This window comes from Brachyistius frenatus, unplaced genomic scaffold (genome assembly GCF_029030835.1).
Source record: "Brachyistius frenatus isolate BFR_SWC_R1_liver_20210118 unplaced genomic scaffold, ASM2903083v1 Contig_9, whole genome shotgun sequence".
In the NCBI taxonomy this organism is placed as follows: domain Eukaryota; kingdom Metazoa; phylum Chordata; class Actinopteri; family Embiotocidae; genus Brachyistius; species Brachyistius frenatus.
The window spans coordinates 3,506,602-3,519,933 of NW_027210608.1; the positions used below are offsets into that span (position 1 = coordinate 3,506,602).

At 44.2% G+C, this 13,332-nt stretch overlaps 1 protein-coding gene and 1 long non-coding RNA gene across 4 annotated transcripts in view; both read right to left on the reverse strand.

Moving 5' to 3' along the window:
- Nucleotides 1–7,123: 7,123 nt before the first annotated feature.
- Nucleotides 7,124–13,332, reverse strand: part of LOC138616241 (uncharacterized) — a 104,040-nt gene continuing 97,831 nt past the window's right edge. Inside the window, exon 2 of the long non-coding RNA XR_011310588.1 lies at nucleotides 7,124–8,155. This is a non-coding gene — a long non-coding RNA (uncharacterized lncRNA). The remainder of the gene's footprint in view (nucleotides 8,156–13,332) is intronic.
- The window catches only part of wtip (WT1 interacting protein), a 31,529-nt gene continuing 25,320 nt past the window's right edge, over nucleotides 7,124–13,332 (reverse strand). The window contains exons 6-9 of one of the 3 annotated variants that reach the window (XR_011310586.1): nucleotides 12,882–12,933; nucleotides 12,433–12,501; nucleotides 8,558–10,823; nucleotides 7,124–8,491 (exon numbers count right to left, since the gene is read on the reverse strand). Coding sequence is in view for 1 of the 3 variants with exons in the window: in XM_069690396.1 (XP_069546497.1) it covers nucleotides 10,671–10,823; nucleotides 12,433–12,501; nucleotides 12,882–12,933 (274 nt within the window). In the remaining 2 variants the exon portion in view is untranslated. Of the gene's footprint in view, nucleotides 10,824–12,432; nucleotides 12,502–12,881; nucleotides 12,934–13,332 lie in introns of all 3 variants that reach the window. The other 2 variants (XR_011310585.1, XM_069690396.1) reach the window with 2 other exon arrangements.

A 13,332-nucleotide genomic window follows, 5' to 3' on the forward strand; every position in this document is an offset into this window, starting at 1 on the left:
CTCCATGACTGGTAATTGTCCCTCAGATGCCACACGTCCAGTTTGTGAAGCAGACTTCCTGTTTAAAAATTCAGGTCTCGAGCCAAAGCCGATATAATCATGATGGCATCATCAGGGTTATTTAATCAACTCCCTCCGGAGCCACAGAAGACATTAACGGTCTGAGTCGCCCCCTCATGAAGAATTAACTCATCTTTGATGTTTGAAATCAGCGGTGACACTTTGAAGGATCATTTTAAATCCAGACAAATCCTGTCCACACTGATAACTCCGCTTTCATTTTTACAAGGTTTTGAGTGTAATTACCACTGAGACGTCTGCAGTCACTTCAACACAATGAAACTAAGTGGAGCTTTTCTTTGGGAGGACCCAAACATTAATGTGAAGAATAGGAACTGCTGTATCTCTGTGTTGTGTTCAGCTGGGGATCTTTGTTGTCTTTGTTGTTCCCCATTTCTTTCTCTTCCTGTTATCTCTCGACTATCAGTTGTCTATTAAATCAATATTAAGAGGTTTTCAAAATCCGATATCCACCAAACAAACATAATATAGATCCCTTTGCTCTCTTCTGGAGAAACATATTTTTAAATGACCTAAACCTTAGTTTGGCATTTCTGTCCTGCAGTTTCTTGTTTTGTATCGGCCGACGTGCACAGATACAGTGAACATGCAACAATCTTATATCAGTCTGGCCATTTTAAAGGTTGTAATAAAACGCATTCAAATTTAACAAAAAGAAAAACGTTGTCTGTTGGAAAAATGAGGAAATAATACTTGAAACATTTTTTATAAAGCAAATTCAAATAAATAGTTCCAGGGGCACGGTTGTCAGCAACATGTGTGTACTATCCAGAAGAGCCAGGATGTTGCTTCTCATAAGACACGTTATTGTGGACTTTTTGAGGTGTAATCTTTTTCATAATTCAAATCTTGTCCACTGTTTGTTCCACCATTTAGCAAAACAGGTTTTCCAATAACCGACACCCAGAAGGGTAATTATTTATGAAGTGACTCATAATTTACTCCCAGCAGGAGTGTAGCCCAAAATTTGAGTCCCTACATAAGCAGTTTCTGTCGTCCCTCTCCTTCTTTATTCACGCCTGTTACGCATCTTTACAAACATTTTACTACAAATATTTAGCCAGGAACTGAATACATGAATCTGTAGTGATAATTAGGGTAATGAACTCTGCATAGCACATTTAAACAAGTAAAAATAAACTGTGATATGTGCTTAAGTCTGCAAATTGCATCCCTCCTTTCTCAACGTACTGTAGCCTGTATCCCAGGATTTTCAAGTGACCCCCTCCACTCCCCACCTCCTCACCTGTACTGAGGCCCGGGGTAGTCTGCACATGAAATCTGATTGTCTTCACGTGCTGCTCTAAGTTACCCTCTGCTACTGTTGCTAGAACTTGACCAGTAAAACATATTTACTTTGTGTTTGGAACATGAAATGTAATTGCTTTCACAGATTAAGAAGACTCCTTGTTATCTTTTAGCGGGGGCGTCTTGAAATGAATAAATGAGGATGAGACAGAAGGTAGCAGACAGGAGGCTGAATGTTTTGGTAGCAGGAAGAGGACAAAGTATCAGTATCCAGAGATTCAGAGATTCAGAGTGTATGAGGTAATCCTGCAGCGAGCATATTTTCACTCATTTCCTGGCAATGCAGGGACCTGTGTGCTCCGGAGGGAAGGTGTTCTTCAGGTCTTTTGTGTGGTGTAACAGAGCTCACCTCACAGCAGATCCCCCGGGGCTCCGCTACCTCTGCACGGACACACATACACACACACACACACACACACACACACACACACACACACACACACACACACACACACACACACACACACACACACACACACACACACACACACACACACACACACACACACACACACACACACACACACACGGCTCCCTGAGTCACAGGGTGGAACCCTGCACACACATAAAGGGCGCTTTGTGCCCCAACTCATGGAGCTGTCAACCAACACCAGAGAGCTCCTCACACTGAACACCACTGTTCAGCTCACAGGAGAGCTCAGTCAGTGGGCAGACCGCGCTTTCATGTACACCCACGCAAAATCTATCTCGAACAATCTGCGTATCAGTGGCTTTAAATACAGCTGCACATAATGTAATTGAAATCTGAGAGCAGAGGGTTGAAAAAAAAGGGGAGCGTGTTTTCACCTTTCCTTTATGTATTTTAACCTCAGTGCAGGTGAAGAGACTGAGAGTCCCCTTCCCCGGAGCCTGTCTGTCGACCAGAGAAATCCTGCAACTGCAAAAAGAGGATGGCCAGGTCTCTTGCTGTCATAAGGAGTGAGGCAGACAGTAGTAAATGAGTCAGCTAGCAGAAAAAAAAGTGTCTTCTACTTCCAAAGAAACCCATCCACACATCTGCAGGATCTCCAGAGAGAAGACAGTACCTCTGCCTGTAGCATGTTCCTGTATTATCAGTCTGCGGAACCAACCAAACACACACTGAGGCTTTTTTTTTTTATAACACTACTCTCCAGTTTCTCAGTTCTACAGAACGTTTTAGCACCTTTTGGTTTACTGTTGTGGTTTTACGCTCTACATCTTCACCGTTTTCACTCTCGCCGTATCGTCAGTGCCGCTTGTCGCCTCAGCAGACAGGTGTTTACTGGAAAAGCTTCCATTCAGTCGCTACCTGCTCAAAGCCAAACACACAAACTAGACAGAAACATCACTCCAAAAGTGTGCTAACAATTTTCTGGATCTGCTGGTTGTGGAGATTATCTTACCAGCTGACACCAGATCGTTCAATAAGTCCTCAAATATTGTCAACACAACATCGGTTTTCAAAATGGCCACTAATCAGAGGACCTGAATTTAGTGATGGAGACCATTGTGACTAATGGAAAAGATGTGCTGACTTGGTGTTTCTTCAGAGAGATGTTGATGTTTCTTTGTTTTTTGGCTTCAGTTTTTGGAGGCGGTCTGCTCTGTTTGGCTCCAGCCTCCAGCTGTGGTGCCTGATTTATACTTTGTTGTGCTCCTGGTTTGTCTGATGGATCCTAATTGATGTTTTCTCTGCTAAGATTATTACTCTTCTTGGTGTTATGCAGCCTTTTTAAATTCAAAGTAAAATAAATAACTGAAGCTTTTTTTATGATTATCATTTCCTTTCAAATAAATGCAAACAGCCAAAGCTATCCAAGGTATCTTATGGTCATTCTGTCTGTTTCTTCAGCCACACTGAGGTTTTACAGTCACTGCCGTGTTTTTTCTGTCCACTATACCCTGGGACTCTCCTACCTGTCTCATTATCCAGTAACCTGATCTTCCACCCACTTCCACACTGCTTCCCATTTCCCTGCAAGTATTCATACAAGCTCATCTCCACTTGTAATTTGCCTGTAACCCTCCAGTCTGCATTTAATCCGTGTTCTGTTCAATCCCTCTTTACTGTGTTTGAACCCGCTTACCCGTCTTTGACCTCCCCACCTGCTTCGCCTCTTCGGACACTGTGTTCAAGCGGTTTCCTTCTCCTATTAAAATCCACCCAACTTATTCTGCCTGTGTCTGCACTCTGGTCCTCCCACCCACATACTTGAACTGTGGCAGAGATGCAGTCACGAATATTTTTTAATTAACTTGCAGTGTAGCTGTCTGAAGGTGAGAAGGTAAAACATACTCAGAGAGCATTAAATGATGGCGTTTCTCTTAAACCTGTGATCACATGTTGGCGTTTTGGATGCTCTTCTGCTGCAGACATGTGACCTACAGTCTGGACAGTTTAAGGGCTCAGGGAAGATGCCCACTTTCATATCTGACATTCAGAAGAGAATCCCTGTAATCAACCTACTTTATGCTCCAATTAGCCTTAATGTTGTACAATACTGCACCACAGGGGTGCGGTCTCCACATTCATCCCAACAGCCCAGCAGTTGTATTCAAGTTGTAAAATCTACAAAAGGAGCCCATCATCCAGTGAAAAACAAACGGGAGACAACTTCAAGTACGCTAACTTAAGTTGCTGTAAATACTTCTTTCACCCTGACTGACTGTCTCTACATGCCAATTCCAGAGGTTTTGTCAGCTTACATCCAATCCGTTATTCCTAATAAAAAAGTTTATATATTTCATGCTTGACTTAAGGCTTGTTTTTTTTTTTTTTTTTTGCAACAAAAAAGCTTTACAAACTCCACGGACGTCCCTGCAGTATCAGTTTATCAGCCCTCCGTGATGTTTCCAGGGATGTCTACGAAGTGCAGCAGTTTACTAAGAGGGTCGGTACCAAGGGAACTGCCTCATCAGTGAGCTTCTACAAACACAGTATATTGCTTATCTCCGTCTTTTCATACTATCATGTTTAAATTTGGTGTTTGTCAACCTTTGCTAGTTTGTCCCTTAGATAGTTATTGGATCCCGTCCTTTGGATCGGGCGGGCACGTCTTTTCCCAGCTTCAGATTATCTGACCATCAGAGTGCCGGGCTGCGTCCCAGGAGGGAGAGTCCATCACATGACCTGCTGTAAGGTTGCGTGCATGGATGTAATTATACAACAGTATTTTGCTTTAAGTGCAGGCAAAACCGCCCCCTTGCACACACATCTTCTTTAACTACCGATGCTGTGTGGGAGTTTTTCTTGTTCCCATTAGGGCTCTGAAGTTTTTAATTTACAGTTTTATCTACTGTTTCATAATGTGTTGTCACTGACTGCTGTAAAATTTAACTTGACAGGAATAAACTACAATTTGTAAAATGCCAACATTTCAGCCCACTAATATTAAAGGAGTACAGTGACAAACAACCAGGAGGATCCTGCCATTAAAAAGCTACTGAGAAACACAAGAGGGCAGTCAGAGTGAGTAAAGGAGATGAGATGTGATTGCTTATAAAGTCCAATTTTTTTTAGCTTGAAATAAAAAAGCTAACGGTCCAGTGGAGAAGCTGGCCAACAACATGATCTCCATCTGAGTCTAATCTACATCCCAAGCACTTAAAAACCAGCCCGGCCGTGGGAACACCACATGTGGTCAACTCCAGAGCCTTCTTGACTCATCTCCATGCAGCCACAGTCCACATCCCTGAAGTTTTACAGTTGACTGTTTTCACCGCTGTTTCAGTGTGCAAAACCCGTTTCAGTGCTTATTACTGCGGACAGACCGCTGAATCAAAACAAGGATCACCACACACTTTATTATTTCAACAAAATTACCACGGTGAGGAGCAGTTTCACTTTACTACTATTTCCATTCATGTCAAAAGTGGTGGAAAGAAAAGCCAGAACTACTGCCTCGCCGTTGTGCCTCTGCCAACCAGTCAATTTGCAGTTTACATTCATGTCTGTCCCAGAGACTGTATAGAAAAGGTCTGTCCAGATTCATATGATACAGGATTTCTGCTGAAGATTTTGAAGGTATTTGGACCAATACGCTGATTCAGATTGAACACAAAGTTGTAGCCGTGACAGCAGACAACGCTTCAAGTCAAGTATAGATGTTGCTGCAAATGAGCTACAAATTATAAAACATAGATGCTTAACGCACATCTTCAACCGGACGTCACAGAAGATCTTTACAATCACCACTGTTTGAAGTTGGACACCAAAGATGAGTGTCACCAATTCAGTGTCTGACTAAATGGGAAACATGGTCACAGGGTCACGGCCTCCTCTTCCGTTCCTGAGTCATGGTGTCAAACAATAGCCAGGAAAGTTTTTTTTTTTTTAGCAAAACATCATGTCACAGTGAAGTTAACTGTGACCTTTGACCTTGAACATCAAATTGTGATCAATTCACCCTTTAGTGCGAGTGAAGGTTTGTTCCAAACTTTGAAGAAATTCCCTCAAGTCTTTCCTGAGCTATCACGCTCACTGCTGTGGCCGGCACCGACGCATTAATGCCAGCTTAATGATTACGAGTGAAATGTGTTTGTTCAATTACATTACTGCAGCTGACATGTTCCTCATTTCTCTTTGTATAGTTTTGAAGAAATTATAATTGTATTGTGTTTGGATGAGAATTAGCGTAGTTAGGCAATGGTTTGACATTTTTAGGATTTACACAAGCTTTCCTAAAGATAGGTAAATGAGACTCTCATGACGCTACAGCAGCCAGTTAGCTTAGCTGAGCATAAAGACTGAAAACTGAGGGAAACAAATTAGAGCTAACCAGCATGAGAATGGAATACACATGTGTTTAATTGCGAAGTATTTGGTAAAGTAAATAAAACACACGGTACTAGTGACCACAACACCCTTGGAAAATAGCCTGCATGCACAATACAGTTCTGGTCCAAGACTGCAAGTTCCCACAGCTCCTGTACAGTATGTACGGCTCTACATTCAGCTCCTGTATCCATATTATAGTAATAACCTCTCAACTAAGTAAAGAGAAATAACCGTCACGCATTACGTTAGGACATAAAGTTCAGTCAATATGGAACATTTACATAAATTCAAAACTTTTCTATCGCAAAAATCGACTGAACACTGTGATTAAAGTGTCTCTCAGGAGGACTGTCCCAGGAAGGGAAGACCAAGTCCTCTGCTGCAGAGAAGTTCAGCCTCAGACATCAGTAATGAATGACAGACAGGATTAGAGCCCAAATCAATGCTTCTCAGAGTTCAAGTAGCAGACAGATCAGTTGTGTGAATCAGGCCTTCGTGGTGGAAATGCTGCAAAGGAGCAACTTCTGAGGGAGAACAATGAGAAGAAGTGAACGTTTGGGTAAAGAAACACAAAGAATGGACATGAACACTGTTGGCGAACAGTGAACCAGTATGTTGACCACAACAATGTGCAGCGACATCTGGTTTGTGCTTCATGGGACCATCATGAGTGAAAACACACGTCCAGGCTGAGTCAGGACTGTTTGAGCAGGAAGCAGTGATGGATGCTGCAGCAGATCACCTGACCTCCACCATCACCTGACTGAAACCCATCGGAGGCGGTTCAGGATGAGTTGGACTGCAGAGTGCAACAAACGTTCAGGACTCAGGAAGTGTAATCTCCTTCCAGACTGATGAAAGAGTCGACGACCTCGTGAAGCTGGTTGAGAGAGTGAAATATGTAAAGCTGTTATGGGAGCAAAAGATAGCAAGAATCAAATATTACAAACAGTTCAAATCAGACATCTGTTGCAGTGAGCTACAAAACCACTTTATTGAAAAAGCAGATTATGTCATCTACAGTTAAATGATACGTCCCGATTTTAATACATTAAATAACTTTAGACTTTTTTTCATGTTTAGATAAATAGATCTAGTTTCCTTTTTTTGTTTTTTAAATGAACCATCTAGGTAATCAAAACACTTAGCGATATAAAAGATGTGTGACAGGTGTCGAGATGTGCTTATTGGAACTACCAGTAGGAGAAGTCTTCTCTTTCCAAGTGATTTTTGAGAGAAAAATCAAATAAAAAAACTAGCCTCTTTATGTACAGGGTAACTAGCTGTGTGCTATGCAAAAGAAACCGAAGTAGTAGTTTTAAACAAGTGAATTAAGACATCTTTAAAGGGGATACACTCTGGTCATGTGTGTGGGTTTTCTTCTCAGGGGGCTGAAATTGTGCAGATAAATTCAGAAAATGCCTCATTCTTCAAGTATAGCACACATTACTGGACCCTTGTACAAAGCTGAGGTTAAACACATCACACGACAAGGGGGAATGTCTCACGTTCAGTGTGCAGTCCTTTTTCTTCTACTTATCAGTATTACATTCAAATGAATCTCATTACATCAGGTTACATTTAAAAAGCCCGTTCTGCCTGTGGGGGACCCCTGCCTTCAGTCTCAGTAGTATTCATTCAGACCTGTGTGGGTTACAGCATGAAGAAGAGCTGGGCCAGAGTTTGCAAGTAATAGTCGATGGCTACTTCCCTCCAGTTTGAATACGAGATGGAGAGGAGTTTGCTACAGTCAAAAGTTAATGAAACATACGCTCCAGATACGATGTGTGTACTCCATAGAAGTTCAAAGCAACACCAAGAATTAGATGCAAACATCTGGATTAAGGTGTGAGACAGACAGACAGACAGACAGACATCACGCAGGACAGAGCAGCGGTCGCTGTGTTGGGATGCTGCGCTGCCCTGCAAACACAGTGAGGTGTGTGTGCCGTGGCCCTGCCACAAGTACACAAGCGCGCGCGCACACACACACACACACACACACAGCTCATATTTGAAGTAAGCCCATATCGTTGGGGTTTTATCAGCATAAATATGCAGAAGCTCAGATTTTTTTTTTTTTTTTTTTTTTGCTGTGTAAGGATGCAGATCTGTCCTCAAACAGAGAAGTAAATATCTTGAATACTGGCTGGCAAACTTTCATTTACAGGAAGTGATCCACTGAATGCCAATCCAATTAAACTGACCGAGTCCAGTGGGGAAGGGCGACAATAGTTTTCCAGAACCACATCAGCTCGAAGTTTCAAGTGTTTCTGTCTCATGTAGGTTTTCTTTTGCATATATACAAACACACACATGGAAGCGTTCTGCCTGCCTGCCTGCCTACACACACACACACACACACACACACACACACACACACACACACACACACACACACACACACACACACACACACACACACACACACACACACACACACACACACACACAGCAAGGAGAAGGGGACGTGGGGGATCCCTAAAAAAAAGAAAACACGGGTGGGACCAGCAGCTCCGTGGTTTTTAGGGGAAGTCCTTCCGATACGCAGACCAGAGCGAACACACACAAACATACCTGTTCTGTCTTAAGGCATTTGGACAAGTGGAGGTTCCTCATAGTAACTGACTGTGTGCTCTCATATGACCAAACACAAAACAAAACAGAGCAGGAAACATCCTGAACAGACCTCGAACAGACGATATTTGCAGATAAGCATGGAAAATATTCTATTCCACTTTGAGTGCCTGAGGTAGCGCAGGGGGAAGAGTCAGTGACAGGAGAAGTACTTTTGAAGGAATGGAGCTATTTCCTTTTATCATTAATCATTCAGGTCATGATGTCACCTGCCTACCAATCAACTGCTCCACTGCAGCAGCTTGCACGCTGTAACGTGTTCAGCCAAATCTGAGTTCCTGTTATAAAACACATGAATACTTAACCGTGGGAAATGTCTCTAACAGACAATGATTTATTCTCTGAGTGACAGCTGGCATCTTTCCTGTCAAGAGCTGACATTTCCCTTCTACGACCGCCGAGTCTTTTAGCGCTCCAACCAAAAGCCCTAAATCTTTGAATTTAAAGTCTTATTTTGTTCCTAATCTCTCACTTCAGAGTTTAAGATTAAGCTAAATCTTAATCTTCAAGTGCTCATCGTGATAACAGAAGTTCAGAGTTGAATTTTTCTGTAAATTAAGACAAATGTAATTGTTGAATTTTGTAGGAATTAATGACACCATACAGCCGTCATGTAGAGCTTTCAGTACTGCCTCATTACAGTCCGTTTACTCAGAGGGTTAATCTGTTTTGTCTGTAGGTTTAAACAGAGTGCTTGAACCAGCTGTCAATAAGGTGTAAAACCAACTCATTTAATGCTACAAATGCAATCAGAGCAGTTGCCTTCGGGTACTCAAAGTGGGATAGAACAATAGATTTGAGCTCAGTCTGTGGATCTGTGACCTGCTGACAAACATGAAGAGGCTCTGACGTCCCGGAGGAGAAATGATACAACAGACCCAGAAGCTTCAGAGACAGTTTCACCTCTGATCTATCACCAGCACAGCAACATAAAAAAAAAAAAAAAAAGAATCTACAGCTAGGATCTTATGTGGAAAACATCTGCAAAATATATATTCATATATAAAAGACAATCTATGTGCATCTAAAATTTTATTTTTCCGTCATAATATAATCATTAATTAAGACACTGCTTGTGAATCTCTCGAGGTGTCGTCTTCTAAGTGGAATGTCAGTCGGTCCCTCTGGGCTCGAGGTGCTACGGTGCATCTGTTATGTCTGTGGCGAACGATGAGTCGGCAGTTTTTCCTAACGGCCCTGTGTGTCACGATGCCGGGGCGTCCTTTGCATAGCCTTTTAGCAAGGGCTCCGTGTCAGCGCAGAGAAGAGCCCGCTCTGAAGGCACGGCATGCCCACCCTGCGGTCCGGCCAGCACCTGGAGTGTCGCGGCTCGCTCCACCCGGCCTCCCTGATGCCGACGCCAGCAGCGTACTCAGACGTGACGGCGGTGGTGAAGTCGCTGCAGTGAACCGCTTCAGTCAGAGCGCAGGAATGAAAAACATGGAAAGGAAAGAGACGAGTTTGCGTCTCCAAAAAAAACCCTCCTTTTGATGAATGTGCAGGGGTCGGGGGGGGGGGGGGTGACGTCACCGGGGGCCTCTGGGTGAGCCGGCGTGTTGGCTTTCAGGGTTAGGCACCCAAGGGAGAGGGGGAGGGGAAGGGGGAGAGAGAAAGGACCACAGATGGAGGAAGAGGGGGACCCTTTTTTTTCCCAGCCCTGCCATGTGACAGCGGTGTTGGTGGTGGGAGCGGTGTGTGAGTCCACGGCCGGGCTGTCCAGCTGAGGACCGGGGCCGTCGCTCAGATGGACACACAGGCTTTCCTGGAACTGCTGGGGGACTCTTTTTTTTTTTTTTTTTTTTTTTTACAAAAAAAATTCTGCCCGTCGCTGGTTGTCCCAGATCACATGGGAGGTGGAGCTCGGTTCTCCACTCCCCCTGCCTCCTCACAGTTCGGTGACGTGGAGTGGGTAGCTGGGCGGCGGGTGGGCGGGCATCTGCGACTGGAGCCGGTGGATGTGGCAGCCGTGGCAGAGCAGGTGGCCTTCCAGTGGATAACAGCGGTGGCCCTCCTCGTCGTTCAGCTGGAGACCGCAGTCCTGACGGGCCGACACAAACACAGGAGCATGAACACACCACGGAGACAATCAATAATCACACTCAGATGTGCGTACGCTCTGCTAATACTAAATCTATTTAAAGGAACAGTTACACATTTTGGGAAATACGCTTGTTTGTGAACTAGTTAGTGACAGAGAGCTGTCGGCTCATGTGAAGCAGCAACAGGCGAACCAGCTCAGTGAAGTGCAGAAATGTACCAACTTCAGTCATGCAGGTGTTTTTCTAGAGACCCTCGGAGTGAATGGGGTGCTGAGCTTCAAGATAAAACTCTGAGATGAGTAACAAACAGTACGTTTGAAATCATCCTTGGAGAGTTCAGATGTCTGCAGGAAAGTGTGGGGAAAAAAGGAGCGGCCTCCCAGACGGCCGACCACGACAGAGCCACCGCAAAATATACACATTCATGGACGCACACTCTGCACCTTAAATGCAGCGGAGAAGGTCTGTGCATGAACGACTTCCGGCTGAGACCCCGGGATTACGTAAACCGACCTGCCCTCGATGTGGTAACATAACAGGAAAACATCATGAATTTACCACCTCCAGAATGACTCAGCTGTGGACTTCACCCTTCCTCTCTCCATAAGCCCCCCCCCCCCCCCCCACTCTCCCACCCACACACGACCCCCCACCCCACCCACCCACACACCCCATCCAGGGCTTAGCTCAATGATTACCCACATAATGATCTGATCAGCCATTCAGAGACATCAGCAGGTCTTATTCTGCTCATGAGGACGGTAGAAACGATCAGAAAAGTAGAATCACGAGGGTGTCGTGTAATATTTGTCTCCCTTAAACCAGGCGACACAGCTGAGTGGCAGCACGACTCGGACTTTATAATTCAGGTTTAGGCAGTGGACCCCCAGCTGAGTCTGGAGCTGGACTCTGCTTTGTCAATGAGTCACGATGTTAAACTGTGACCTTAAGTTGGTATCCAGCTGTGTGTGTGTGTGTGTGTGTGTGTGTGTGTGTGTGTGTGTGTGTGTGTGTGTGTGTGTGTGTGTGTGTGTGTGTGTGTGTGTGTGTGTGTGTGTGTGTGTGTGTGTGTGTTTCTTTTTCTGTATCTCATTCATTCCACTCGCTCAGTGATTCACTCTCAGTGAGTCTGGTCTCATTCCACGATTTGCAGCTCTCACTCAGGTTCACTGTGTTTATGGGACAGAGTGGATGTGCACATGTGTGTGTGTGTGTGTGTGTGTGTGTGTGTGTGTGTGTGTGTGTGTGTGTGTGTGTGTGTGTGTGTGTGTGTGTGTGTGTGTGTGTGTGTGTACAAGCAGGAGTGTGTGGCTTTGTGTGGGAGAACAGTGTGCAAATATTTATGTTTCTCATTCATTTCAACAGTCTGAAAAGCTGAATCATACGCAGTGATGCTTAAATTGACTCTAGTCAAATCACATGCATGGTCGACTACTCTTACTCATACCTTGTATGGATGACTGAGTGTGTGTGTGTGTGTGTGTGTGTGTGTGTGTGTGTGTGTGTGTGTGTGTGTGTGTGTGTGTGTGTGTGTGTGTGTGTGTGTGTGTGTGTGTGTGTGTGTGTGTGTGTGTGTGTGTGTGTGTGTGTGTGTGTGTGTCATCTCACCTCACAGTGGTAACACTCCACGTGGTAGTCCTTGTCCATGGACACCACCCGGATGGTTTCCTCGGAGCCCTGCGGGAACAAACGCACAGTCAGACCTTCACTTCACATCAAGCTGCTGTCTCATTGACGTGATGGTCCAATGACCAGCAGGTCTCAGGTTCGATCCCTGCGGCTGCCATGTGTCATGGAGCAACACACACACACACTCAGAGCAGAGAGAATTTAGATTTTTTTTTTTTTTGATTGTTTGTTCCACTTTAATCAGAAAAATGCAAACTTTTAGCTCGCTCTGGTTTTAGTTTAACTTTGTAGAAGTCTGCCAGGTGCTGCTTTCCCAATGAACCTGATTTTTAATAGAATCATTTCAAACCCTCGTCTCTGAGTCTGAACCGTAGTGAACACAGAAAGTAGCCAGCTGGAGCACCGTTTAAGCTCCTTTTGCTCTTTACCTGGGCAGGAAGGATGGGCTGGTTGCACGAAGCACACTTGGGAGCAAACACCCTGAAACGGAAGTGAAAACAGAAGTTACAAAGTGAACACATCAGTGTCTGTGCCGTGTTGACTTATTGCTCCTCACTTCACACACATTTCAACAAATAAACACCAACAGCGGGAGCTGAGGGTTTCCTGACAGACTGTAATGCTTTCAGACATTCAGATCCTTTACTTAAGTAAAAGTACATCAAAGTAAAAATACTCTATTATGAGTAAAAGTCCTGCATGAAAACTACAGAAGCATCAGCAGCAACATGTAGCTGAAATATTAAAGTAAAAGTGATGGTTTGTTTTCCTCTGACTTATCTATCATCAAATATGACATCATTAGATTATTATTACTGAAGCATCAGTGTGCGCAGCATGTTACTCTTGTAGCTGCTGCAGTTGAAGCTATTTGAACTA